Raw genomic sequence first — 25,231 nt, forward strand, 5'->3', positions numbered from 1 at the left:
GGTCGCGAGGACAAGGACTATGAACCCGTGATACGGACATGACAGGCAGACTACTACTGAGGTGCCCATTCCTGCTTCTGGAGCGTTGGAAAAAGTGTACTGTAGCTGAAAAACAAGGCTACGTACACCGTATGATTATACTGTAAAACAAGGATAGCTAAATATTCACAAGGCAATTGCAGAGACAAATAGGTTGTTTTAGCACTTTATTTACACACACTTAGCACCCATCTTCTGATTCCAGAACAGTGCAAGCACAGTAACTAGGGATTCGCCTTTTCTCCCATACTTCTGTAATAAATAAGTTCATGTCGGACATATAACTAAAAATAAATTCAAATGGAGCCCGAAATCCTTCATCCTCTCACAAAGGTAGATTCAGACAAAAAAAGAATGATGCCTCAGGAGGGTCTGAATTCGTCCAACAAATTTATCGCCGTTTTCCATGTACCAGGAATAGGGAGCACGGAACCTCGTGATTCTAGATTCCTTTTTAAATAGAAAAGATGGTGAAATGGGGAAGGGACAATGTAAAAGATGACAAACTGCTGCAGAACACCTCACGGGAAATGGATCGAGTTTGTCCACTTGGAATAATTGACAAGTGATGCTGAAAGAGAAAGGAGGTAGTACCAACCTTAACATCATGTAAATAATTTACCAACACATCCAATTATTAAATCATCTTTAAAATGCGAGTCCTAACGTGAAAATTTAAAAAAATCTCCACTTTTTATTGTAAAAAGCCATCTAGTTAAATGTGGTGCACATCTTACAGGAAGCACGAGTGCAAATTAGATTTACTCACTCACAGCGCGACAAGATAATCGTTTCATATTGCTAAGATACACGAGTCAGCGCTGCTTATCCCAGGTCCGGGGATCTAATGTCTGCAGGGCGCTCGATCGCCAGAAACAGTGGTGGGCATGAACTATATTAATGTTAAGGTTTGAAGCCTGGTGCAACTAGCAGTCAGAACATCTCATTAACGTTACGACTGCACAATTTTAGTGTTGCGACTTGTTAACCTTGACAAAACACGCACTATGTTCTGTTGTTTATCGAGATGACACTAAGGCTTAAGGGAAAACACATTAAAAGTTACATGCAAACATAACTCGCCGATATGTACCACTCTTTATGCAAAATATATTCGCGCAAGAGGGTCCAGCTGCATTATGGGACAGATGCTGTGGTGCACCCTGGGACAGAGGTTGCAGCTGGGAGGGTTGTTTGAAAGCGGTCGTTGGTTTTTTCATTTATTTGTGGGGAATTTTAATGATACTGTGGAACTCAAGCTGTAAAATAAGTAGCAATGTATAAATTAATGATTTCAAAAACAACCAATCTATTCGCTCGCTCACTGTAAGCATTTCAGGTTCTTATCGAATGAAGTAAAACTACTTATTTAGAGGCTCGAAATATATAGCTGGGTCAACGACTGACAAACGCCACAGCAACTCTTCACAAATGTATTACTTGTTAAATGTCTAATAGTATACAAAAATAACTTAAGGACAAATATGCATTATACAAGACTTCAAAGTGAATCTTTCTGAAGGTTAAAAAACGGACAACTGCAATTACTTCTGATGCGTTGTATTATGTCTAAAACAATTTACATTGCACATCACAACGCTCCCGAGAGTTAGTTGGAGACATAATTTGCTGAAATCACAACCCCATTGTCCCTTTGCTTGAAAGATAAAACACAAATGAAATCTTAAGTGGGTCATCTGGGGATGAACAGCACAAACTTTCCATCACCAATTACCACGGCATGGTAAACAGGATGATATGCTTCAGGAAAAAGGCTGGACAAAAGGATACGTCAAGTCATGAAAATTAAACGGTTTTGTACTTTAAAAACAAAATCAGAATTTAATGCAAGATGTAAGAGTTGCGCTGGGAAAAAACAATGCACATTATAATTGGGCAAAAGACAGCTTTATTCTATCAGTGAGTGAAATAATTTTACAAAGTCTGTAACATTACAATCCCCAAAACACCTGAATACTGTAACTGAAAGTGTTAGTCTTCACGAAGACAGAAAACAATATCAAAAATACAACTGAAGTCCTCATTTTGATCAATAAGATCTTTTTGTTTTCCCCTTAAGAGCTATACTAGGAATTCTAGTAATGGTCATTAACAGTAACTAAGCGAATGAGCCCTGAATGTGTTTTCTGAAAATGGGCCCAAGAGAATGTCCACACCCTTCTTGAAAAAACGAGTTATTTTCCATAGCCGTTCTTTGTACCCATACTGTGCAAGCACTGCGTTGCCCAAAAAGAAGAAGCATTTTGCACTGGATACAAATGTTGCTGCATATCCAAAATGAATACGAGTTCGGAATACCTCACCTATGACTTTGCATACTATTCTTACTTCTAACAATTTCTATTGTATTTTGAATTTGCAGAAATAATAGTGTGTGGGGGGGCATGGGGTAGTGGAAAAAGCTGTATCAGTTGCATCTTTATACTTACCTACCTGATATGTCTTTTTTTTGTTTGCTTACAAAAGAGTTCAGCTTCCAATACTTGCTGCCCCCGGGACTGTTTAAACAGAACCGCTTTCAAAAATTAATCTGCTTTCAGTGCAGGCCAGTCAAAGCTTCGATGCACAAATTAAACTGAAAGACAAAAAAACTCCTGTGCTGAAATCTGATTTCGGTTTATGACACTACACAGCATTTCGCTTATTTCAAAACTACCGACAAAGAGCGAGACGGGTATCGTTTGGACATCGGAGGCTCGTCAGCTGAAGGACGTCCGCTCTCCGAGAGGAGGCCAGGAGCCACCACAAGACATTGCCGATTCATCAGATCTGACAGCCTCACCACAGGGACGTCTGGTAGTTGAACTTTATCTTCAGCAGGTATTTCAGATAAACCTGTGCCGCATCATATACAATGTATCTAGAGAAAAGGGGAGGTTAAGGAATACCGAAGAATCCTCTGTGGAAGATCCTCACCACCACCCTTACTCATCAGCTTCACAATGTGTACTTTCCATACTGTAAGATGTTACACTGTACAAGTATTCACACTACTAATCTGGTTCATTAATACTATCCCTCACCCCATTGTGTTACTCTTCAAATTACCAAACTCGAGTACCTGGCTCAGGCATGCAGGCTGTCGAACAAACTAAAAATGTGTTCGGGCCTGGAAACAATGATCTATATAATACACATAATTTAGTTCATTTTGCCCCATTACAAATATTTGGTAAAATATTTGTTAACTCACCCAGTCCGGCAACAATACAACTGTAGACAAATCATACAACAAAAGAACCAGCATTTACTAAGGACTATGCTGGTTTCTCACCCCCTGTATAAAATGAAACATTTGAGAAAGTGGGCAAGGAATTTCACTGGCCAATAAAACATTCCCTGGGGTCTTTCTGATAGAACTCAGCGGGAGCAGTGTTGGACTTCCATGTACAGAAAAGGATACTCATTGTAGAGCAGGCTCGTGTCGTCGATATTGGTGTTGACGCCTTTACCCAAAGGCACCTGCACGCCATCCAAAAACACAGAAGCGCTGGGATCTGGGGCAGTTCTTCCCAGACCTGCGCAGGAGGAGCAGAAAAGCAGCCATTTTGTTAGCCACAAAACACACAAACATTCTAAACGCTAGATTAAATTAGCACATATCTGCAGATCACACTGTGGGATCAGTTGTGTTGTGTAAGATCTTTACCTTTCACGCTGTGCTTGCCCTTTGGTAGTTTTGTAATGTGTGAAGCTTTCTTCAGTTCATGCCTGCCAAAAGATAACACATTATACACTCACAGTTATGCACTCACAGTTATACACTCACCATAACATGTTTTCTACGTGCAAAGAAACCCAGAACAGAATACAAATCATTAAAAAAAAAATTACAGCTATCACGACCAAGCAGTTAAACTGAGGATTTTTCAGTGATAGCGTCACTGAACACAAGTGTATGAGATGAAACAGAAATCTCAACACTGAAAATAAGACTGACAATGGGATTGCTAATGTCATAAAGGCTGCGTGAGACGATATTTCAGCTCATGCTGTGCAGAAAATTATAGCACAATCGCAGGAATATTAAGTAACATGAGAATCGCATCCAGATTATCTACCACCGAAAAAAAACAGAAAACCGCTACATTTCCTGTACTGGCAACATCAACTGAGAATCACCTTTCATATCTTGATAACTTCCAAAATTAACTGTGTAGCACAATGAGCCAAGACATAAAACATGCATTTAAAACTCCATCTTGCTTTACAATAAAATTTAATACTACTACTGTAGAGTATTGTTGTACATAATATCAAAGAAACACTCACATGTTGCCAAGGGCGACCTCTGCTAGCAGAATGAGGCCCACAGGGTTGGACTGGGAGGTGTGACAGTAGTTGGCGCTCTTGGACACCATGTCAGCGAAGTACACACCTTTGCCGAACATGTAACCTGTCTGGGATTTCCCACGAAAAGAGCACAAACACACAAAAACAATTTAAACCACCGAGTCACGGTTTGACTAGGTCTGTTTGCACATTAGAAAGAATGGTTATTGGCTTCAGTGCTACGGGGTTGTAGGATTATAGTGCGTCGTCACTCACCACTGGGGCTTCTGGGGGTGCAATGCGCAGGCCCTGAGACAGAATGCCAGCGTAGTTGGTGGTGCGTGAGCCATGCCACAGCAGCTGCCGATTGGGTAGATCCTGGAAGGGTCGGTAACGCTGGTACTCGCCGTCCCTCACCACCCTGAAGACCTGTAAGAGGCAGACAGTAAGCCTGGAGCCACGGGGCCCCCATTCCTCCCACACGCTGTTTAATAACACAAAAAACATTCTTGATTCCCTCCAGCTGTATAAATTACAATCAATATAATTACAATAAATCATAACCACTTCGTACAGTTAATATGGCAGTACACCGGAAAACCCTCACCTCCTCTACTTCAAGCGTGTAGGTATTGTGCGTAGCAGCATGAGTATTCTTGACATAATCCAGGATAACCTGAGCTTCTGAAGATGTCTTGTCCACAACCTGTGTGAATAATGTGCCGAATGAACTGGCAGAACCTCTGTGAGGGATGCTCAGGTGCTCATGCGCATTGGATACCGGAGAAGCACACTAAAAACAAATACCAAAAAATACCTCAATCCTGGTTCTGAGCTTCTCATAGTTGATGTCAATCGGGTCTTTCTTGTTGTCTTCTGCCCCACCGCGGAGGAGGCTGTAGGCCACCTCAATGTCCAGAAGGTTGTCTAACATCTGCACTTTGGCCTGTGAGGTCAGACACCTGATCAATTCACATTCATTCCCTTTAAACACAATTAGTATCTGGTCAAATTAGTTTGTTGTTGAGTGCTTTTTAAGATTTATCCATAAGAATTAAAGAAAATAAACAAATACTAAAATCAAAACAAGAGGGCAGGATGGTGCTTACAGGCAAAACCGCATGGAAAGCCAAGCGTGATCAAAGGCCTCACCTGAATGTAGTCAAGATTATTCAGCAGTGGTGGTTTCTTCATGCCAAAGTCGTGAGGTATCAGCGTGTAAAAGCGATTGGACAGATCCAGGACTTGGGACTCCGTGACACCAGCAGACACAGCCTGGATGGTGAGGACACAGTCAACACGGGTTATTTACCTGTGTTAGAGGAAGCACCTCTGTGCTGCGCCTCGTAAGTCGGGCTCTGCTCACCTGCTGCACCTCACTCAGCAGGGCGTAGGCCTGCTGAATCTGCCGCTTGCTCAGCTTTCCCAGGGGCATCTTCTGCAAATCAATCTGAGGGGTGGAGGGCAACCATTAGCTGTTAGCAGCTAACCTATCACCTGCTGCCTCTGAACTCCTCAAGAGAGAACAGCTGTTAGGTACTTAAAAACAATTTTGCACAGTGCAGAGGATAAACCATTCGAATAATCCTATTTTTTTGGATTCTTTTAATTCCAGATAGCCCTATTATGTAGGTTTTTTTCTCCAGAGAATGTGATTGGTATTAAGATAGCTAATGCTTGTTGTTATCAAAACATATGAACTGGTAGCATCAAAAAAGTAAAACTAGGTCCTTCAGTCTTCCACATGAACACACCTCAAACTCCACCATGGCCTTCTTCATGCTTTCCACATCAAAGATCATCCTTATCAGGTCTTGCACTGGTTTCTCCAGGTTGGACTTGGTGCCGGCACTGGCAGTCAGCATCTTCACGGCCTCCTCATCCTCGATGAGAATGAAAGTCAGTAAAGCATTCAAGTCATTTTTCTCCTCAGTTCTTCAGAAATATTGCCACATGAACAAGAACAAATCATTTACAGTATAAATTACTGACGAGAAACTAAATTTCTACCCCGCATATGTATCTTAACCATACCTTGGAGATGGCTTAGTCTTTGGCGGTCCCTCTATACACCAGGTAATCCCAAATCAACCCACTCCCACAGTTCACCGTACCTGTCCATAATCGATCTCCAGAGGGTAGAACTTGTTAGGGTATTTGGTGAAACTGGTTGAGGTCCAGGCATTCCCCGTCTTCTCCTCATACAAATTCTGGAAGTTGTCCATGGCTGAGTTCTTGTCGTAGAATTTCTCCAGCTTGTTTCCTCCGATTGTGGTTCCTACACGACCCCAGGACCTGAACACCCAGTAGCTGCGGAGAATGATGAAGAAGAGCCGTCAGTTGGACTGTGAGTGCACCTTCAGTGTCAATTACCCCACACAGACACACAACAACGGTGTCCCTCATCCACAAGGCAGACCTGAATGTATTACGAGATGCTATTGGTTGGAAAAACAACACTATCTGACGCAAGAGGTGGGGATTTTAAGTGTGCTGACCAATAACAGATTGTTTAACTGCCTCTTCAATTGGATTAAATCCTGGAGAGCTCAAAAGTGCAGTTTAAAAAAATCAGTTGAAGAAGACTAGCTAAAGAAATTGCCAGGTACAATAACACAGCCATCCACTAGATGGCAAATCATGGGATACTGCAGTACTGTTCACACTCATGGTTTCTGCTAAATTAATGCATACAGTGTCATTGTCGACTCACCGCTTCTGCACATCATCCTCCAGAAGCTGCAGCTTGTAGTACGAATTGGTTCCTCTGACAATGTCCACCAGACCCAGCGTGGCACTGAAAATCTTACCGTTCTGGTCCAGCACGTGGGCACAGTTCTCAAGACCTGCATGAAACACCACCAGTGGCAGGTACTAAACACACTGTTTCTTCACAGCTTTGCCACTTTCCAAACACACACACACACATGTCAACATAAAAACAGCCATCTTTAAGCTCCTACCAGAATCTGGGTCCACAGCAGCTCCTCCTTTAACCGTCAGCTTCATTTTCTTGGCTTTGCTCCCTCCTTAAACACAACACCCACAGCATTCTTTAGAGAGTAACAGTAACATCTCCATTATTTTCTCCAAACTCAACATCCCTTCCAGATGTGGCTCAAAGCAAAGATGACTGATGTGAATCTGAGGTGGGGCCTCATCTTGTACCTTTCAGTGATCAGCCCACCTAAGCATACTGGACCTGAGCAACGCTCCATCCATCATCTACACCAGTGGTTCTCAACCTTTTTTGCACAGCGACCCAATCTTTACCATGCCAGCTCAGTCACGAACCAAATATCAAGTATAAGTTTAAATTAATGCTATGATCAAGCATGCAGTGCACTCTGCAATTTACAGCAAATCACAAATCTCACAAGTCTGATTGGATGCGACAGAGAATATTAAATTAAGCTTCTGTGGTTTGGCTTCTTGGATTGGTTAAGTGTTCACTAGTTTTGCGCTAAGCATTTGCAGAGCCAAGACCCATTTATGTAGGTTAATTCTAGCACTGGGGCTGGGAAATCTGATCATGGATCAGCATAGGAATTTGTTGGTTTTAAAATGCTTCGATTTCCAACTCCCGACCCTTTCAGAATTTGCCGCGATTTGGGTTGCGACCCATGGGTTGAGAATCAATACAACACTCAATCCACCATCAATACCTCTCCAGTCTTCCATGATATCTTCCTCCTTCAGACCACATACTGTTCATCCACTCCACTAACCAGCAGCTCCACCCCCCACCCAGAAGTCCGGTTCCTATCTAGGCCACTCTCTACCTCCCCCCATTCCCATCTCCACTCCTCACGACTGCTTGTGTCGACCAGATTTAGCCGAGTGCAAATTTCCTTTTTTGTGTGTCTGCGGTTAGGGAGGAGATTTTGGGTCACAAGGCAATTCTAAGGTCATGGAGGAGTACAGAAGTACCCCCGAAACATGTCTAAGATGACCGTGACACGAGACAGAGACAATGATGACATTAGGTTAGTTATTTAAATCATACCTGTTCCCACCATGTCCCCTACCTCATGCCCAGGGCATCCCAGGATTCTCAGAGGTTAGACATAGAGCAGCACATTCAAAACTAAATACTAGAAGGGATTTCTGCTGTTGTACCATTTAATGCACCTACTCTGAATAGTTGATAGCATATCTCCATTAACCAAGTGTTTCCCAACCCAGTCCTTGGTGACCCCCAAACAACCATGAATTTGCTCTCTCCCGGCTACCTGCCACATGTGGACTGCCAGGGGGTCCCTGAGGACCGGGATGGGAAACACCGCATTAAGCCACTGGGTAGCTCACCTTCTTCTTCAACTCTGCCGGTGCTCTTCCCAGCCAAGCCGCTGGACTTGGTGGGCGCGGCTGCAGCGGGGGCCGTGCCTTCCAGCTTGACCTCAGCCCCCCAGGGGGAGATGCCGTGAAGAGAGAGGAGCTCCTGCTTGTCCTTTCCGGAGCCCCGGAGGTTAGTGAGGAAGTCCTCGGACACCACTCGCACCCCGGCCTCCTTTACCTCCTCCATCTTCTTACTCATCTTCTCCACCTCCTCTGAAGAACCAAATAACTTCATATTACCACCAAGCAAACCTTCTATAGACAGGACCACTATATCCTACCCTTTAAAGAGCTTGTTCATGGTTTTGGCCTTTCTATATTCCATCACGGCATTACTGTGACGTTTCCACTTTGCAAACCCCCAAATGTCTACATCCTTTCATGTAAATCACTGACAACATAACATATATGGAGGACTAGAAAATTTGGTACCTGATCACACCATCCTTGAAACACTGGCAGCAATGCCAAAATTATGGTATGAAATCCTGATGTCTGATGATACCAAATCTGATTCCTCTTCCCTCTTGTCTATGACACCCTAAACTATGTGATGACCTTCTTGTCTCTTAACTATGTTTGGAAAGCTCCAATTCCATAGTGTGATGTTTTTGTTGATTAAACAAAGTCTACATTCATAATGTCCATAATTATAGTAGGATTAAAAGAAAGCCCCAATGAATTCCTATTCATAATGCGCAACATGACTCAACTCTTCGAGCTGATGCAGAGGTTGGCCTTGTTGACCGTCCCGGTGACCTTCCCCCCCAGCTCCTCAATGGTTGTCTTCAGCTCATCCTTGTTCTTTGACAGCTTGCCCAAGGTCAGGATCTTTAACCCAGTGAGAGGCTTATCTGTGGGTGGAGTGTAGCACACACAGAATTAACCACGGCACGGTGGCTCACCACGGCCAGTCTCAGATTCACGTTTGTTTCTATTCTCCCAAGGATTTGTAAGGGAAAGCTTAAGACCTGAGGGTGCGGGCTGACACTCAGACATGCAGGCGGCACTGGAGGCGCTGGTGGTCGGAGCAGAAGGGGCTGGAGCGCTGGGAGACTCTTTGGGAAGCACCTTGTCCTGCCGTTTGAACTTGAACTTCTTGAGGAATGGAATCTCGTGGAACTCCTGTGGATGCAGCGTAATGTCAAGAAGCTTGATTATAGATTAAAAAAAAACAAATGAAAAAAAAAACTAAATTACTAGCTATGGTACCTACATGCATTCCCCCATCTCTATATCATAAGCACTTACCTAGTAGAGAGACATCATGAGGCTAAATCCAATCTCAGGAAACAGAAGGAATTTGGCAAGGATACAACCTAAATGGGACTGCTGTCCATGACAGAGCTCATTCACACTATGGGCAACTTATAGACACTAATCAACCTAACCACACGCGTTTGGACTTTACAAGGAAACCAGAGAAGCAGAGAAAAGTCTTGAGGACATGAGAGCCTGGGCAGGAACTGAATCCACAACTCCTGCTGGACATCTTGGGGACATGAAGACGGACTAACCTTTGGGGAGACCCAATCCTTGCGGTTGGGCGTCCGGGTCTTAAAGACACACTTAGTCCAGGCGGAGATGTTGCCGTTGCAGTAGTACGCGTCGCTCTTGAACACCAGCTGACCTTGGCAGGACTCACACGGCTGCAGGACCCCGAAAGCCATGCAGTCTGCCAGGCTGTCCACAATCTGACCGGCAGACAACCACAGACAACCGCACCAACAGTTATTACCGCTAACCACAGATATTTTAGTGGAGTAAGATTTCCCTGGACATACAGATCTCCTAGGGGGATTCTGTAATTAAGGTTGGGCAGTCTGCTTAAAAGTACCACAGCATCTTTTCCTCCTGTCAAAATATAACCTTTAGCGTACAAGTTCGCAACCTTGACCAGTGCACTAAACACCGCAAGGCCTCACAATCTATTATCTTCATAATCTGCATTTAAATCTCGTCAACGTAGCTGCAGTTTTGCTGGTGAGACAGTTGTACTGCAAAACCAGAGCTGCTGAATGGGCATGGGACAGGAGCACAAGGTCATGAATTCTTGGTTACGGTAACTAGTAAAATAACCGAACAACACAGAATGGATCTGAAGGGAGGACACAGAAATCCAGGGACAATGCAGAACTGGGAGAGAATCCAGGACAAGTGGACAGAAAACTGGTAAACTATGACCCTTGGATGAAACCTACATTTGACTCCCCTGAAGGCACCTCCTGCCCGTTGGCGATGAGCAGCTCCTTCATGTCGTTGATGGAGCAGAACTTCTTCAGCTTGTCCTTGATGCCCCAGATTAACTGACTCTGCTCCTGTGGGGACAGATGAAGGGAGAATGAGGCACTGAGACGGGTTCAATGCAGCCCCGGAAAGCCACGGCGAGAAGGAAAATAAAACCAAAAAGGAAAAGCCAACCTTCATCTGCTTCTCCTCCTTGTCGTCCTTCTCCTTTTTTGTCTTCTTTGAAGTTGCTTCGCCGTCAACTTCATCAGACTTCCTCTTCCTGCGAACATGAGAAAATTTTAGCCTACGAGTGGTTCACCTGCAGAAAGTAAAAGGTGCATTCTGACTTACTAGAAAACAAACATTCATGATTTACAAACCAAAAACGCACCAACGGTTTAGAGCGTCCCATTGCCCATCACCCTGGTTATAAGGCTACAATGCCGTAATATTTTAAACCAACAATCTGATAATCTTCCAAAGATCAGAATTTTCCACACGTTGCTCTGACCGATAAAACCACAAATAGGTTTTATTTGTCACTCTATATGGATGATCTTGGAAAATGATGCAATAAAAACAAAGATGGCAGGGGTGTCCACAATTATTTTGTTTTGTTTTGACAGTGACATTTTAACTGACCAGGTATCCTCCCAAAAGGCATTCACTGGTCTGCGAAATTAATTATAACCCATCAACCACCTGCACAAACACCTTCTTGGAAACTCCACTGTCCCAGAGTTAATTAAAATATGGGGTCATAATAAATAATAAGCTCACTCAGAGGGCCCCCCCCCATCCGGCCCCATCCTGATGTAATCTCTGGGGGCTTCATTAAAGCCCCAACGGCTGCTCTTACCATGAACATCAAATCAAAATGCTCGTCAAAGAAAATGACGACAAACATAACAAAGGGTGTTCATGGGAGGGGGCAGGTGGGCAAATAAAACTATAAAACTGCCAGTTTCTGTCAGGGTCTCGGTAGGAGGAGACCAGCGTATGAAGTTGCAGATACATCGCTCAGGGGTCTTGTCAAGCTCGACACTGACAGAGTTCTTTGCCAGACTCTGACCCCGACAGAGAGCTGCCATTCATCCCCGTCCTCCACGGGCGTGTAACGTGCACCCTGGTGAGTCACATTACATTCTTTACATTTCTATTTGGCAAATGCTTTTCTTTAAAATTGGGGATATGCTTTAAATAAGGGGTCTTATCCAGAAAGGGCCGTTGTCTGTGGGGGTTTCACTGCGACTCCTTAGTTAGATTAGAGGACTGACTGACTGACTGAAGAGGTCTCACACATGAGTTTAGCCTAAAGGTTTTCCCGGAAAAACCAAATGCACACTGGCCATTTAAGGATAAGACTGCCCACCCCCGGTCTAAAGAAATGGACAAACAAGGATCTGGGTCAGCCAGAGACCCTGGGCCATCTGAAGGTATGGGTCCTGCTCAGGGGCCCAAAAGTCATACGACTACTCATTCGCTCATGGGATTCAAACCCACAGCACTCCGGATATGGGCACAGATCCACGTAGTCACACACCTCAGGTATTTATCCAGGCATTCTTTACAGTGGGCCCAGCGACCGTCTCAAGCCGCCTGGAGACCAGTCTGGTCATTTAGATGTCGCATCTGCTGACCACTGAAACATTATACGTTTTACTATTCATTGTCATCTTTGACTGCCTGAGTAAACAGTAAAATCAACAAAACGAACGCCAGAAACTGAACACGTCAGCTCAGAGGGAAAGTACCCTGAGGTCTGTACTACAAAGCGGGGTTACTGGCTTATCGGGGTAACTTGTCGGATTTAAGGTAGTCTGGGCAAAATGCAAGTGAATGAATATGAAGTCCATTTAAACTGCGGCACCTTAAATCCGACAAGTTATCCCAATAAGCCAGTAACCTTCGTAGTACATGCCACTGGTCATGCCATACTTCTATTTTAAGCCTAAAAGTGCAACACGTAACAAAGTCATCTAAATAATTCACCATGTCGTACAGCTTCAAGATCATTAACCTCTAGGTTAACACAACTGAAATCTGAGTACCAAGAGCGCCGACTAAAAGGCCGGGCAGTGGACTGCAGCCATCTTCAAGGCAAGCCGCTGTTAGCGAGTGTTTCTCCTCAGTGGTGAAGCTGCCATGCTTTAAGGGGCAGGTCACCACAAAACCGAAGGAGATAAGTCTGAGGGATTTCTATGTTGTTCTGCTGGGAGTCGCCTAATTTGGAGATACTGGCCGTAGAAAAGTCAAAACCTGCTTACTCAACATAATCAACAGACTTTGTTGTGAGCAGTTTAGGAGAGTGTAGGAACTATTTTCTTGTACCGAACTCCCGCAAAAATCATATCACGGTGCAGAAAATACTGCTACATGAGGTAATATGTGGCCGCAAATTAACCCTACTTTTACTCTCTGGCCTTTTGTTCCGTTTTATCTTAATTTTATTGCTTTGTGTAACGTTGCCCGTGTCTCTGCTTTCATTGTTCTTGCACTATTTGTTTTATTAATGTATTGTTTTGATGTGCAAAACGGTGGCACAGGAAACATTGTTTTTAAATCTGCTTATATAACATGTTTATATTTGGTTACTACAGGATGTGGCAGAGTAATTTGGTCAAAGGACCCTTTCTGGACTTCCGGAACCATCTAACTCTTCGTTATCATGTCCTAAATAACCATGTTGTCAGTTCCCCAAAATCCAATCTTTTAACCAGTCTTCTTGTTCAGAAACACCAATGTGAACATGAGTCAAGTTTTTCTGAACCGGTTTTCAAAATGATCACACGACTGGAGAATCGTTAGACAACTCGTACAACATCTCATTTTAGGAGCTGTGGACCCGGTCCGTCGGAACCAGATCCGCTGGAATCGGTCGACCCCGAGAAACGGGGTGATGGACCAATCCAGTACCGTGAGCGCGGCCAACGCCACCCCGTCCGCTGACATTGTGGTTTTTCCCAACGTGCCCTACCTGGCTGCTGAGCTGGTCATCGCAGCCCTTTCCACCGCAGGCAACATCCTGGTCTGCGCAGCGGTGGCCATGAACAGGAAGCTCCAGTCGGTAACCAACTACTTCCTGGTGTCGCTGGCGGTGGCGGACGTGTGCGTGGGCGCGCTTGCCATCCCGTGTGCCATCATGACCGACCTGGGTATCCCCCGGCACAACCTCTACCTGTGCCTGCTCATGCTGTCCGTGCTCATCATGCTCACTCAGAGCTCCATTTTCAGCCTGCTGGCGGTTGCCGTTGAACGTTACATAGCCATCCTCTTGCCCTTCCAGTACCACAGCCTGATGACGCCACGCAACGCAGTGCTGGTCATCCTCATCACCTGGATGCTGGCCTTCCTCATCGGACTGGTGCCCCTCATGGGCTGGCACAAGCCTCCGCCCGAATCCGGCTACTGCTTCTTCGTCCTGGTGGTGGACATGACCTACATGGTGTACTTCAACTTCTTCGCTTGTGTCCTAACGCCCCTGCTGGTCATGTTCGTCATCTATGCCCAGATCTTCCTGACCGTGAAGAAGCAGATGAGGCGAATCGCGGCCGACCGGGCACCGGGCGAGGGCCAGGAGAACCGGGCGGCCGACATGAAAAAGGAAATGAAGACGGCAACCTCGCTCTTCCTTGTGCTCTTCCTCTTCACCATCTGCTGGATCCCGCTACACATCATCAACTGCTTCCTCCTCCTGTGCCCCCACTGCTCCGTGCCCCTCCCTCTCCTTCTAACCGCCATCATCCTCTCCCACGCCAACTCTGCCGTCAACCCCTTCCTCTACGCCTATAAGATGAAAGCTTTCCGGCACACGTTCAAGGCCATATTTCTCTGCTGCAGGACTTCAGTGAACCAAGAAGATGACGACAGAGCGGCTGTGGTCCACAGGTCCTGACCACAGGTTCAATGGAACCGCCCAGAAGCGACGGCTGGTTAAGGAAAGTAGCTCACCTTTAGACCTACTCAGAACCTCACATCTAAAAGGGAACCCAAGGTGAGAAGCTGAAGATTTCCGAAACCAGGGTAGAACTGCGCTCCACAAATGACCCATTAAAATTGATAAGCAAAAAAATTCAAAAGTTGGCTGACAAATGCTAACGTGGGTCTGAAAGACCCGATTAAAACATGAAGGAGAATAAGCACTCGGACACATAAATGTCCAATTACAGGTAAAGCTTTAAAACTTTCTGATGTCCCCACACATCTCAGCTGAGCTGGATAAGACAACACTAGACATCTCATCAACCAAAACAAGAACCTGGCAGTTTACTGGATGTAAAGACTCGGTTCTGCCCAACAGACAGTTAGGTGACGACACGGCGACACCGGAGCACCCTCCCCCCGCAGCAGCCCCGGCGGCACGCCCTACCCCTCGGTCTTGACCGCTGGCAGCCGGAGCTTAAGTTCTTCCTTGTCCTCGGCCCTCAGGCCCGCAAAGCCTTTCAGCTGGCTGGCGCTGTACTCAGGCTTGAAGGCCAGCTCCTCTCGTCGGCTCACGAAGCAGGCCGGGTGGTACCAGCGGTCGATCAGGCCCAGCTGGGGCTTCTCCGGGTCCACTGTCTTCTTCGACACACGGATCTGGTCCTGGAATACAAACAGGCCACCGCTGACATCTTCAGGGGGACACTTATATGGCGTTCGGGATATAAAGCGGCGACTTCCCTGATTCAACGTCTCAGGAAGAGCAGACCTTCCATTAATACATGTAAACACCCATACATATAATTTTGAAATATCTGTCATATTACACTTGAGGTCCAATCTGAGCAGGGGAATCGCAACATGCATCAACAGTATTTTTAAGTGTGTCACCGTGTCTCTGTAGGCCTGGGAGAGCCTGGACTGTAAAGCCCAATGTTACGTGTGACCTACCTTCTCGATCTTCTGCTCACACCCCTTGCAGGTGCTCCTGTTGGACTTGGCATACTCCACCGCAAAGTCATTCAGCGTCTTCTCTCCCTTGGCCCCTCCCTTCTGGCCTGCCTTTCCTATGGAATCGAACAAAGACGCCCATAATGAGCTTCGCTTCCATTTAACATCAAAGAAGGAACAACACTTACACTTGGTAGTACATTCAAGATACTGCGACACATGAACGACCTGATTTAATACACTGATATACCAGGAGCTGGAGATAGCAACGGTTCTCCAGGACAAAGGCTGCGCTTCCCTGCCTTACTGGCATCACATGATTTCCAGTATTTTTGTAAATAACCACAACACAATTCTAGCCTAATTTAGCGTTTCCATACCCGGTCCTCGGACACCCCCTGATGGTCCACATTTTTTTCTCCCTTCCAGACTGTCCAGAATCATCTTTATTGGCGAAGTATGTTCACACATAAAAGGAATACGACTCAGTTTCTTCCCATTGCTCTCGAAGTAAACGTACAAAAAAGACACAAAAAAAACACTGAACACAGAAACCATGGCGCACCTTCCAGTGACTCCTTCCAAATTTACGCTCACATAGTCCCCGTTTTTGCTCACAACAAAGACGTAGACCGTCTGGGGGTCCCGGAGCACCGATTCGAGGAAAACTGGCCTAACTGTACAAACGCTAACAATCCATACTGCCAGCCGTTCTCTCCTCCGCTGCTACTTAGCGTATCCTTCGGGATCAACTGCCTTCACTCCTCTTTACAGGAACACAGAGGACATGACACACGTTTCAGTGACTACAGATTTACGCTCACATATTACCTCCTGTGGCACCTCCACCCTCAATGGCTTTCTTGACTTTCTCCTGGTCCTCCCAGCGAAGGTCGGAAAAGCCAGATATATCCGACGGGGACTGGACGGACGCTCTGAGCCAGAAGCAGGAAAAGTGGTGCCAGTGGGGCACTTTTCCGTCAAACATGGGAGACTGAAAAGGAACAAAACAAGCGTCTCAGGTCATTAACACTGGCAGGAGGACCTGCGTGATATTTCAGCTGTCAGATTTCTAGTAACTTCTAGTAACTAATCACATAATAAAGAAAGAAAAACACGGATGCTATGACTTAGAACCCGAAATCTTAATTTCTTAAAATATCCTCAACCCTGTATAAGATTATGACATCTTTTAGTTTAGCATATTTGCCAAAATCATTAGATTACCGTGTAATGATTCAATCGGAACCACAACTGATTTGACATGACAGCTCATACACAAATCACAGGCGAGAAAACGGAAAGTGACGTTCATGGGGAAATACAAACTTTTCGCCAATAATTTCGAAAAACGATGTCAATCCCTAGAAGGCAGAACTACAGCCTTTATACTACTGATCAATATTTTCTTGCAGCATCTATTAGGATCGCAGGGCTGATTTTCCAATACCGGGGTCCCTTTGGGCTTAACATAGTCTCGATAAGCGATTAAAGTTATTTAGGGTTCTCGGGCTATGCAGACTCACACTACCAACAACAACATGGGGCATCCGGCGTACCCCGCAGCAGCGAAATCTCTGTTAAGTCGTTTGAATGAACCCTCTAAACAAGCGACTCCAGGCCCACGACGCTTGGAAAACAAGAGCAGACAATACCCGGATTTTAAAAACGTCATAAAAAAGGGAATATGCTACATTTAAGCAAATCGGGGGAATTATCCTGATCTTGTAACGCATCCTAACTAAGCAGCCTCGCGGCAGCACTTCCACATAAAGGAAGATACCGTCCCCCACATACCTGCACCATTATTGCCATCCGGAGGGAATCTTTAGCAATATTTTCTTTGCATTTTTTGCAAGATGCACGGCTGCTTTTTGCATACTCCGCCTTGTACAGCTTGTCGTCGTGTGAATCCGCCATTATTGCCGAGATTAAAAAAGGAAAATAGCAGAAACGTCACCAAGAGTACAAACTGTGCAAGCACCCAAAAAGTCAGGCACAATGCAAAAGCCGCGTGCAACGCACCCGCGAAGCGCCCTAGCGCAGACTGGAGTAATCGACCGACGAAACGACTGCTGTGAGTGGGCCATTTAGACAGAAGGAATCGACCACCGATAGGTTAAAAAAAAAAAGCTATTACAGTACAAGCAAGACTCGGATAAAGCGTTTGGCTGTAGCGTCATTGAATCACTTAATATGTTCTTATATTAAAAAAAACATTATTGGTTGAAGACATCCACCAAAGGGGGCGGCAGCGTGTGGCTCAGTGGGCTAAGCCTGTGTCCGTGTAATCGGAAGGTCGCAGGTTCGAACCCAGCCTCAGCATGTCTACGAGTCCTTGAGCAAGACCCTTAACCCCCAGTGCTACGGGTAGCAGCCCTTCGCGGTCAACTTACTCCACAAAAGAGCAAGTAATTTCAATAAAGTATCAATTATCATTAAAATGCAATCTGAGATGTAGAAAAACCTATCATTAGATTACCACAACTGATTTGACATGACAGCTCATACACAAATCAACCTATCACAGCAGTACTAAACTTTGCATGGATTAGCCTCCGAACGGCATCCCTGCCATACATTTGAGCGTTGTGAGGCCCAAAACATGTGTTTTGCTGAAACTGGGTCCCTGTTAGCAAGCTTCAACTGACCACTGTTCCTCCATAAGCTCAAATCCTGACAGTGCCACCTATGGCAGACAGGTCATGTTAGACAGAGTGCTGAATGAAACCTATCACAGCAGCAATATTGAAGTGTATAGTACTAAGCTTTGCATGAAAAAAGGTAATGGTAAGTCATTTCCATACCTTAAGAAAACCAAATAACAGCATAGCTCACCTTTGCACACTCGACGGTAGTTTTGACGCTTGACTTTATCGTATGACCTTTGCAAAAATACTACTGGGCTCTGGAGACTCACAAAGCCCAATATCCACCGCTAGATGGCGATATTAACTCAGTACCAGAAAACTGGCTCGTCTTTAGCATTAACAACCAAACACAAAAACAATACCAGATATACGTATTGTTTTATATTGCGGGGTCTAATGGAGAACATTGCTCAATCCCCTAGATTTTTGTGCTCTTCCTATAACTATTTAGATAATCATAGATGCTTCCCCCCTTTTTTAATTTCAATGCTGAGACGGTGCTTTTTCCATGGATGAAAAAGTGTGCGTATATATACAGTACAGGCCAAAAGTTTGGACACACCTTCTCATTCAATGTGTTGTCTTTATTTTCATGACCATTTACATTGGTAGATTCTCACTGAAGGCATCAAAACTATGAATGAACACATGTGGAGTTATGTACTTAACAAAAAAAAGGTGACATAACTGAAAACATGTTTTATATTCTAGTTTCTTCAAAATAGCCACCCTTTGCTCTGATTACTGCTTTGCACACTCTTGCCATTCTCCCGATGAGCTTCAAGAGGTAGTCACCTGAAATGGTTTTCCAACAGTCTTGAAGGAGTTCCCAGAGGTGTTTAGCAAGAGTGCAAAGCAGTAATCAGAACACATTGAATGAGAAGGTGTGTCCAAACTTTTGGCCTGTACTGTATATATAGTCTAACCAGCTCAGGTCCAGGCCTGATATTTTTTTAAAATTCAAGGAAAACCAGCAAAATGAAATGTATTAAAATTTAAACCATACGTATGGAAATAGTTTTATAAGATGTTCTTGCATTGACAAAATTAAATTAACAGACGCCATAGTCTAGTTTAGTTTGGTAATTTACTGTATTTAGAAAAAAATAAGCGATACAGCTGATAGATAATTTCACCAAAGTACTCATCCATAGACTCTATTTCACAGTTTACCCAGCTGAGAGTCGCAGACCTACCCATTTATACAGGTGAAATGAGCAATTAAATTCCGCGCTCTGCTGTGTAGTACAATACAGAGCCACTCTATAAGCCAATGGGCTGTTTTCAACGCTCAGCGAACCACTCACATCATTATCAGTTATTACGTTAATTATCCTCTAGGTCATTTAATGCAGAGACTACAGGGCCACCTGCGTGGAAAGACAATATTCTTCACAGTAGCATTTTCTTAGTTTTATTATAAAGAGGATGTATTGATTGCCACATCTGCACGATATTTGCACGCCAGTGTACTTGCAGCTAGTATATCTACTTACATTGACAGGATAGGTAGCACCTCTATCCTCTGGCTGGCAGCCAAATAGGTCATTAAATAAACTCCAACTAGTCCATAATGCAGTGGCCACAGTCCTCACCAAACCAATCATCAGTAATCAGCAGGTCACCAGTTCAAACCCAGCCTCTGCACATCTGCAGGTCCTTGAGCGAGGCCCTTAACCGCCAGCTCCCTGGGTGCTGCTGCAGGTGGCCGCCCTCCACAGACAGCTCACTCTACAAAGAACAAATTAAGGGAGGCATAACGACAATTCAGTGAAGTGCCTGTTGTTATTATTTATTTTATCTTCACTCCACTGTACTCTTTTCCGACCATCTTCTCTTTTCTGAGCTGATCCCCCATTGTTGATCCCCCATCCTGGGTTGTTCCCTCATCCTGGGTTGTTCCCTGCCTTATGCCCATAGATCCCGGACCTCCTGTAACCCTGAATAGGACAAGTGGTTTCAGAAAATGGATAGATTATATGTTGTATTTTGATATCATTATCGTAATAATCGTACGTTTATCGTAAAAATGTGCCATCAACAGTTAAGTGATACAAGTGTTTTGTGTTTAAATGGTTTCCGTTTTCACATAACAATCCGTCAGCATATTTGTCCAGAAATGTCACTGGTTTAGCCGGACATTTCTGAAGGTCTGAGTAGGCCTAATTTACACCTATTATGGGAACAATGGAAACATCCATGTCGGAAGTGAGGGTCTGGACTCATATCCTGATATGAAAAACCCTAAGAGGAAGTAACATCAAGACTTCCTCTTAATACATTTAAATTAATGAGAACTGGGAAATTATGTTGGTAATTTCACTGTGCATGCTTTTTTGTAGAATCTTCTGTAATCCATTTTTGTAGCAAATGTTTATTTTCCAACTATTATTAAATTATTTAAGCACATGTTTATAAATAGCAATAACTACCACATACAGATGCTTTGAGACCTTGCTGTTTTATGTGTCCATTAAGATACAGAGTAACTTGCTCTCCTAATTTGCACATCATTCATTCCTTTTGGGTGCTGGATGTGTGGCACTGTGTCCTCACACCACAGGGTTGTGGGTCTGAGTCCCATGCCTTTATGCATGTGCAGTTTGTGTGGGTTTCGTCCTGCTCCAAAGGGACTGCCCTCCTGTCCGGGGTGTCCCCCTGCCTCATGCCCTGTGCTTCCTGGCATAGGCTCTGTACTCGCGGTGACCCTCCACTGGTAAATGGCTACGGAAGGTGGAGGATAATCCATAGTCGCAGTATGTCAAGTTACAGTATAAGGAGACCACACACACACACAGGAGTATAAGCAAGTAAATATGGAACAACAACACAAGGAGAAACAGTTTTCACAGTTATGATGAGTCACAACTGTGCTGTATGTGAGCAGCCCAGCTGGAAGGAGACTATTTATGTCTGGAAAGGTTAACAGATAAGATGTTTCTCTCATTAGAGTTTGTCTGTGAAAATATCATACAATCTCTCTCTCTCTCTCTCTCTCTCTCTCACTCACTCACTCTCACTTTCTAATATACATGCACATATACAGCTCTGAAAAAAAATAAGAAACCACTCTATGCTTTTAAAAATCTTTTTAAATTCCTGGTTTAATATTGGTTTTGGTGGCAGGAGGCTACACTGCACGGCAGGCTGCTTCCAGGCTTGAATTTGCTAAGACGGCAGAACAAGGTGAAACAAGATTCATCCACCATCAATCATATTTTTAGCTTGAATTTCCTCGCTTATAAGAAGTCACAATCAAAATAGAAATCTCACACGCTACATGATATAAATATTTGGTATAAATTTAATAGAGGAACTATGAGGTAGGAAGTGAATTAATTTGATATATGACACATCCAGAATGAATAATACATGGTTCTTATTTTGGTCTTACTCCTATATATACCGCATTCATTTTTTATCTGGAGTGTCTATAAAAATGATGTAGGAATCAGACAGGGAGATGTAGCTGCTCGGAGCCCTTCACTGCAGGTTGCCTGGAGACCGAGCCTGCCCCTTGACGGTGCCCCTGTATAGATCATGCCAGGGGCTCTGTGCATATTAAAGGAACAGCTGAGACAAAGCAAATGCGTCACATGATACCTGGTGCTCGGCTGGGCAGAGAGAGCCTGGGGGTCTTCACTGGGTCCCTAAATTTCATTAAAGCTTTGGTAAGATATAGTTATATGGTGCTCCACATTTGAATCATTTATAATCTGCAGCAATTTTAGTAAGCAACTAAGTCTTCGAATTTAATGAATCGGCTGTGCTGGGCCAGTCAAAGAATTATAGCAACTGAATATGAAATTCTGCAGATCTTGTAAGTCTTGTGGGGCATGAATGAGAGTTTAAAATCCACACATTTTGGTGTCTGAATGACAACGGGCAGTATTGTTGTGGTGTCATGTAGCCTATATTTCTGTTTCACAGCAGCTACTAGAAGCTCAGGAATTGTTAAAATGACGCAGCGCTTTTCCTTCACTAAGACATGAACTCATAACCTGAGGCTTGATGACTGAAATCCCAGAAGGGACCTTCTCTGTAATGCCTTTCAGCGTTCTACTCAACCTGAATTACTTTAACAAAATATTAGCCTGTTTGAATTGGTAAATATGTCAAATCATTTTAATTAAAACCCATCAGCAGCGTGATTAAATTAGTACATTATGTAATAGACAAGAAGCATCAGCACAAGTAAATATCCAGGAAGCCTTTATATTCATGTCGGATAGCAAATCATAGAATAGTGATACTTCATTCCTGCACGTTGGCATATTCTGTTCTCACCTATCCCAGCATGCACCACATGAGACACATACAAGAAAGAGCAAGCACAAGAAAAAGTGTTACAAATTGAGCTGTGACCTTCTTCTCTAGCCAAGCTCTTGAAGAACTGGCCACTTAAATCATGCCCCAGTTCAAAGGGACTCAGACATTACTTCTGCCCCCGGCTGGCCTGAATCGCGGAGATGCTGAATGCTGCATCGCTGCCACTTGGTGGAAACTGAGGTCATGTGATCCTTCAATATTTCTGTCTGGCAACCCAGAGATTCCCTCTCAGTAATTAGTGTAGGAGCCATTGTTTTTAGAAGGCTGGGATTTTGTGGTGTATGAGATTTTTAATTTGTGGGTGGGCTGGGGGGGGGTTATACCAGCTGACTTTGGTTATTATAGGGCAAAGTTTATTATCGGTGTTTATGCCCTTTGTTGTCCTAGTAAATCCACTTGTCAGGAGCCTGCCGATCGCCACATGAGAGAGGAGTCACGCTGATATTCTAGCGCAACTTGCAGTGGAGGGCAAGGCCAGCGAGGGAGAGCAATGCAGTGAGAGCGGGCAGGATGGAGCCCCCCTGAGCGTTTGTGAGCCCCCTTGGCTTAGCAGCTGGGATCCTGATAGGATGGTGCAGACCTGCACCATAACAGGACACACACACACACGCACACACATTTTGTGCGAAGCTTCCGAACTGAGACGTGACTCAGGTGACAGGACAGGGAGACCAGTGGAAATGACATGCAACAATGTACATCTTTTCTTTCCGATATTCATAATTTCACGCTGCATGAAAACCCACCACTGCCGTGGCCATGGAGATACAGCAAACATCTATTGTTGTGTAAAGTTGCTGAGCATAATCAGTGCAGTATGGTCAGATAACCAGCCTTTACATAATGATTATCCTTTTCACTTTATTGAAGGCCGTGGTAGCAATTTTCAGTACGACGCCGTGACTAACTAGCGATTCATCTTGGCTCAGCTTGATGAAGGCCCTGACTGCACGTGTATCCAGGCAAACAATTTAGCAACCTTTAAATATTTGATAATGTCACTCATTTTGGATGTTTTTGATTATGCAATCGTAATTTGTGTGTATAAACAGGAGGTGTAGGCGCTCACATGTAGGAGTGTGATTGAGTATGTGTGGGGTTTATTCAATGTGAAACTGTTAGTTATTTCACTGCAAATTCTTTGCATATAATAGATGCATCCAACTTCAACACTGTCAGAGAAAAAGAGTACCAATTTGTACCTTTGCCGGTCACTGGGGCAGTACCCTCAAGGGTCTGCTAATTTGTGCCCTTAGCTGTAGGTACTTGTACCTTTGCAGATACAGATCTTGAGGAACATTTTTATACTGTTGGGGGTACATTAATGTTGTTTGTATCTTGGGGTTGTTCCTCAGAGTCCATTTCTGTACCTTAAATTCAGAGGTGGTAACTCGAGTTACTGACGTGTGACTCAGACTCAAGTTACAAATTTGATGACTCGGCAAAAATGATGGAAAGACTTGGACTCAGCTTAGACTTTAGGACAAATGACTCTAGATTTGACTCAGACTGCAGATTTGACTCGAGACACACCAAGGAATGATTTGCTCCAATCCCTGCTTAAATTAGACTAAAAGGTATATTTATCTACAGCAAGGGTACAATTGGAAGATCCTCAAGGGTACATACCCAGTGACAAGCAAAGGTACAATTTGGTTCTCTATTTTTTGACAGTGTAATCACTTATCTGGTACAGGGTCACACAGAGCTTTCAGGGACCACTCTAGACACAGCGATATCAGTATATTTTTGATGAAAACACACCATAATATCATAAATGGAGACCAAGAGCTTCACAACTTGTTTTATCCACTACTCATCGTCAACATGTCTCAGAACAGGACCCAGCAGGAAGGGAGGGAGTGACAGAGGGATGGAAATACATGGCTAATGTTGGATGCTTTGCAGAATATTGTTCTAGTACTGCTAATAGGACCAGGTATTCCATAACTAGCGTGATATTGAGGAAGCGAGGGCTGCATTAGAGGAAGGTGTGACCCCCAGCTGGTAACGGAGCCACAGGTGTCGGTATCAGTCTATAGCAGAAGTAACAGCACTAATGTACCATTGTGAGTGTGAAGAAACAGGACACACAGAATATCAGTGTACAGTGTTTATCACTTTATAAATATCAGAGAGAAACGAAGCACATGCGATATACAGAATTAAGGCAAATCAATGATCATATTATGCATAAAAACAAAAAATATGCAAGATAGACAAACCTATTTTTGTGACATGATGACTATTTTGAGTACTATGAAGCATAGATATAAAAAAAAATCTCATTTACCTATTTAAATATGTAATGCATATGATTTGACTGTAGAGAGAGCTGTAATGATATCATTACTAGTTCAGCAGAGAAGCTAAATAACTTATAAAGTAAAAAAATAAGATATCTGAGCCAGTATCTTCATTTTGGTGAAAGGTGACATGACATCCCCCAGCAGATGAGACTGAACTCAAAGCAGGTGACA

At 44.1% G+C, this 25,231-nt stretch overlaps 2 protein-coding genes across 4 annotated transcripts; one reads left to right on the plus strand and one right to left on the minus strand.

Moving 5' to 3' along the window:
- Positions 1 to 1,925: 1,925 nt before the first annotated feature.
- parp1 (poly (ADP-ribose) polymerase 1) lies at positions 1,926 to 18,721 on the minus strand. Of its 3 annotated transcripts, XM_048985944.1 has the most exons (24): positions 18,610 to 18,668; positions 17,569 to 17,667; positions 16,603 to 16,765; positions 15,772 to 15,887; positions 15,269 to 15,483; positions 11,092 to 11,179; positions 10,872 to 10,988; positions 10,188 to 10,364; positions 9,642 to 9,795; positions 9,384 to 9,524; positions 8,641 to 8,883; positions 7,296 to 7,361; positions 7,046 to 7,178; positions 6,447 to 6,642; positions 6,087 to 6,215; positions 5,699 to 5,782; positions 5,485 to 5,607; positions 5,150 to 5,278; positions 4,940 to 5,038; positions 4,609 to 4,761; positions 4,333 to 4,460; positions 3,710 to 3,771; positions 3,464 to 3,578; positions 1,926 to 2,920 (listed from the first exon to the last, which is right to left on the minus strand). In XM_048985944.1, the coding sequence occupies exons 2-24, from the start codon at positions 17,584 to 17,586 to the stop codon at positions 2,839 to 2,841; spliced, it is 2,931 nt and encodes a 976-aa protein (XP_048841901.1). In that variant the 5' UTR covers positions 17,587 to 17,667; positions 18,610 to 18,668; the 3' UTR covers positions 1,926 to 2,838. The 3 variants fall into 3 exon arrangements, with proteins under 3 accessions (XP_048841901.1, XP_048841902.1, XP_048841900.1); XM_048985945.1 differs by lacking the exon at positions 17,569 to 17,667 and having other exon boundaries at positions 18,610 to 18,721; XM_048985943.1 differs by lacking the exon at positions 18,610 to 18,668 and having other exon boundaries at positions 17,569 to 17,820.
- LOC125714887 (adenosine receptor A2a-like) lies at positions 11,899 to 14,728 on the plus strand (the record flags this gene model as incomplete). The annotated part of the gene is made up of 2 exons (XM_048985946.1): positions 11,899 to 12,028; positions 13,734 to 14,728. A coding segment is annotated over exon 2 (930 nt), but the record flags the coding sequence as incomplete, so codon positions are not given.
- Positions 18,722 to 25,231: the final 6,510 nt, after the last annotated feature.

The sequence above is a fragment of the Brienomyrus brachyistius genome, chromosome 19 (genome assembly GCF_023856365.1).
Source record: "Brienomyrus brachyistius isolate T26 chromosome 19, BBRACH_0.4, whole genome shotgun sequence".
Classification (NCBI taxonomy): Eukaryota; Metazoa; Chordata; class Actinopteri; order Osteoglossiformes; family Mormyridae; genus Brienomyrus; species Brienomyrus brachyistius.

Coding starts and splice junctions, on each gene's coding strand:
- parp1 (XM_048985943.1), bottom strand. CDS start 17,691: ATGGCGGATTCACACGACGACAAGCTGTACAAGGCGGAGTATGCAAAA. Junction 7,362..8,640: donor CGGCAGAGTTGAAGAAGAAG/GTGAGCTACCCA, acceptor GTTGTGTTTAAG/GAGGGAGCAAAGCCAAGAAA. Junction 6,643..7,045: donor GAGGATGATGTGCAGAAGCG/GTGAGTCGACAA, acceptor CATTCTCCGCAG/CTACTGGGTGTTCAGGTCCT.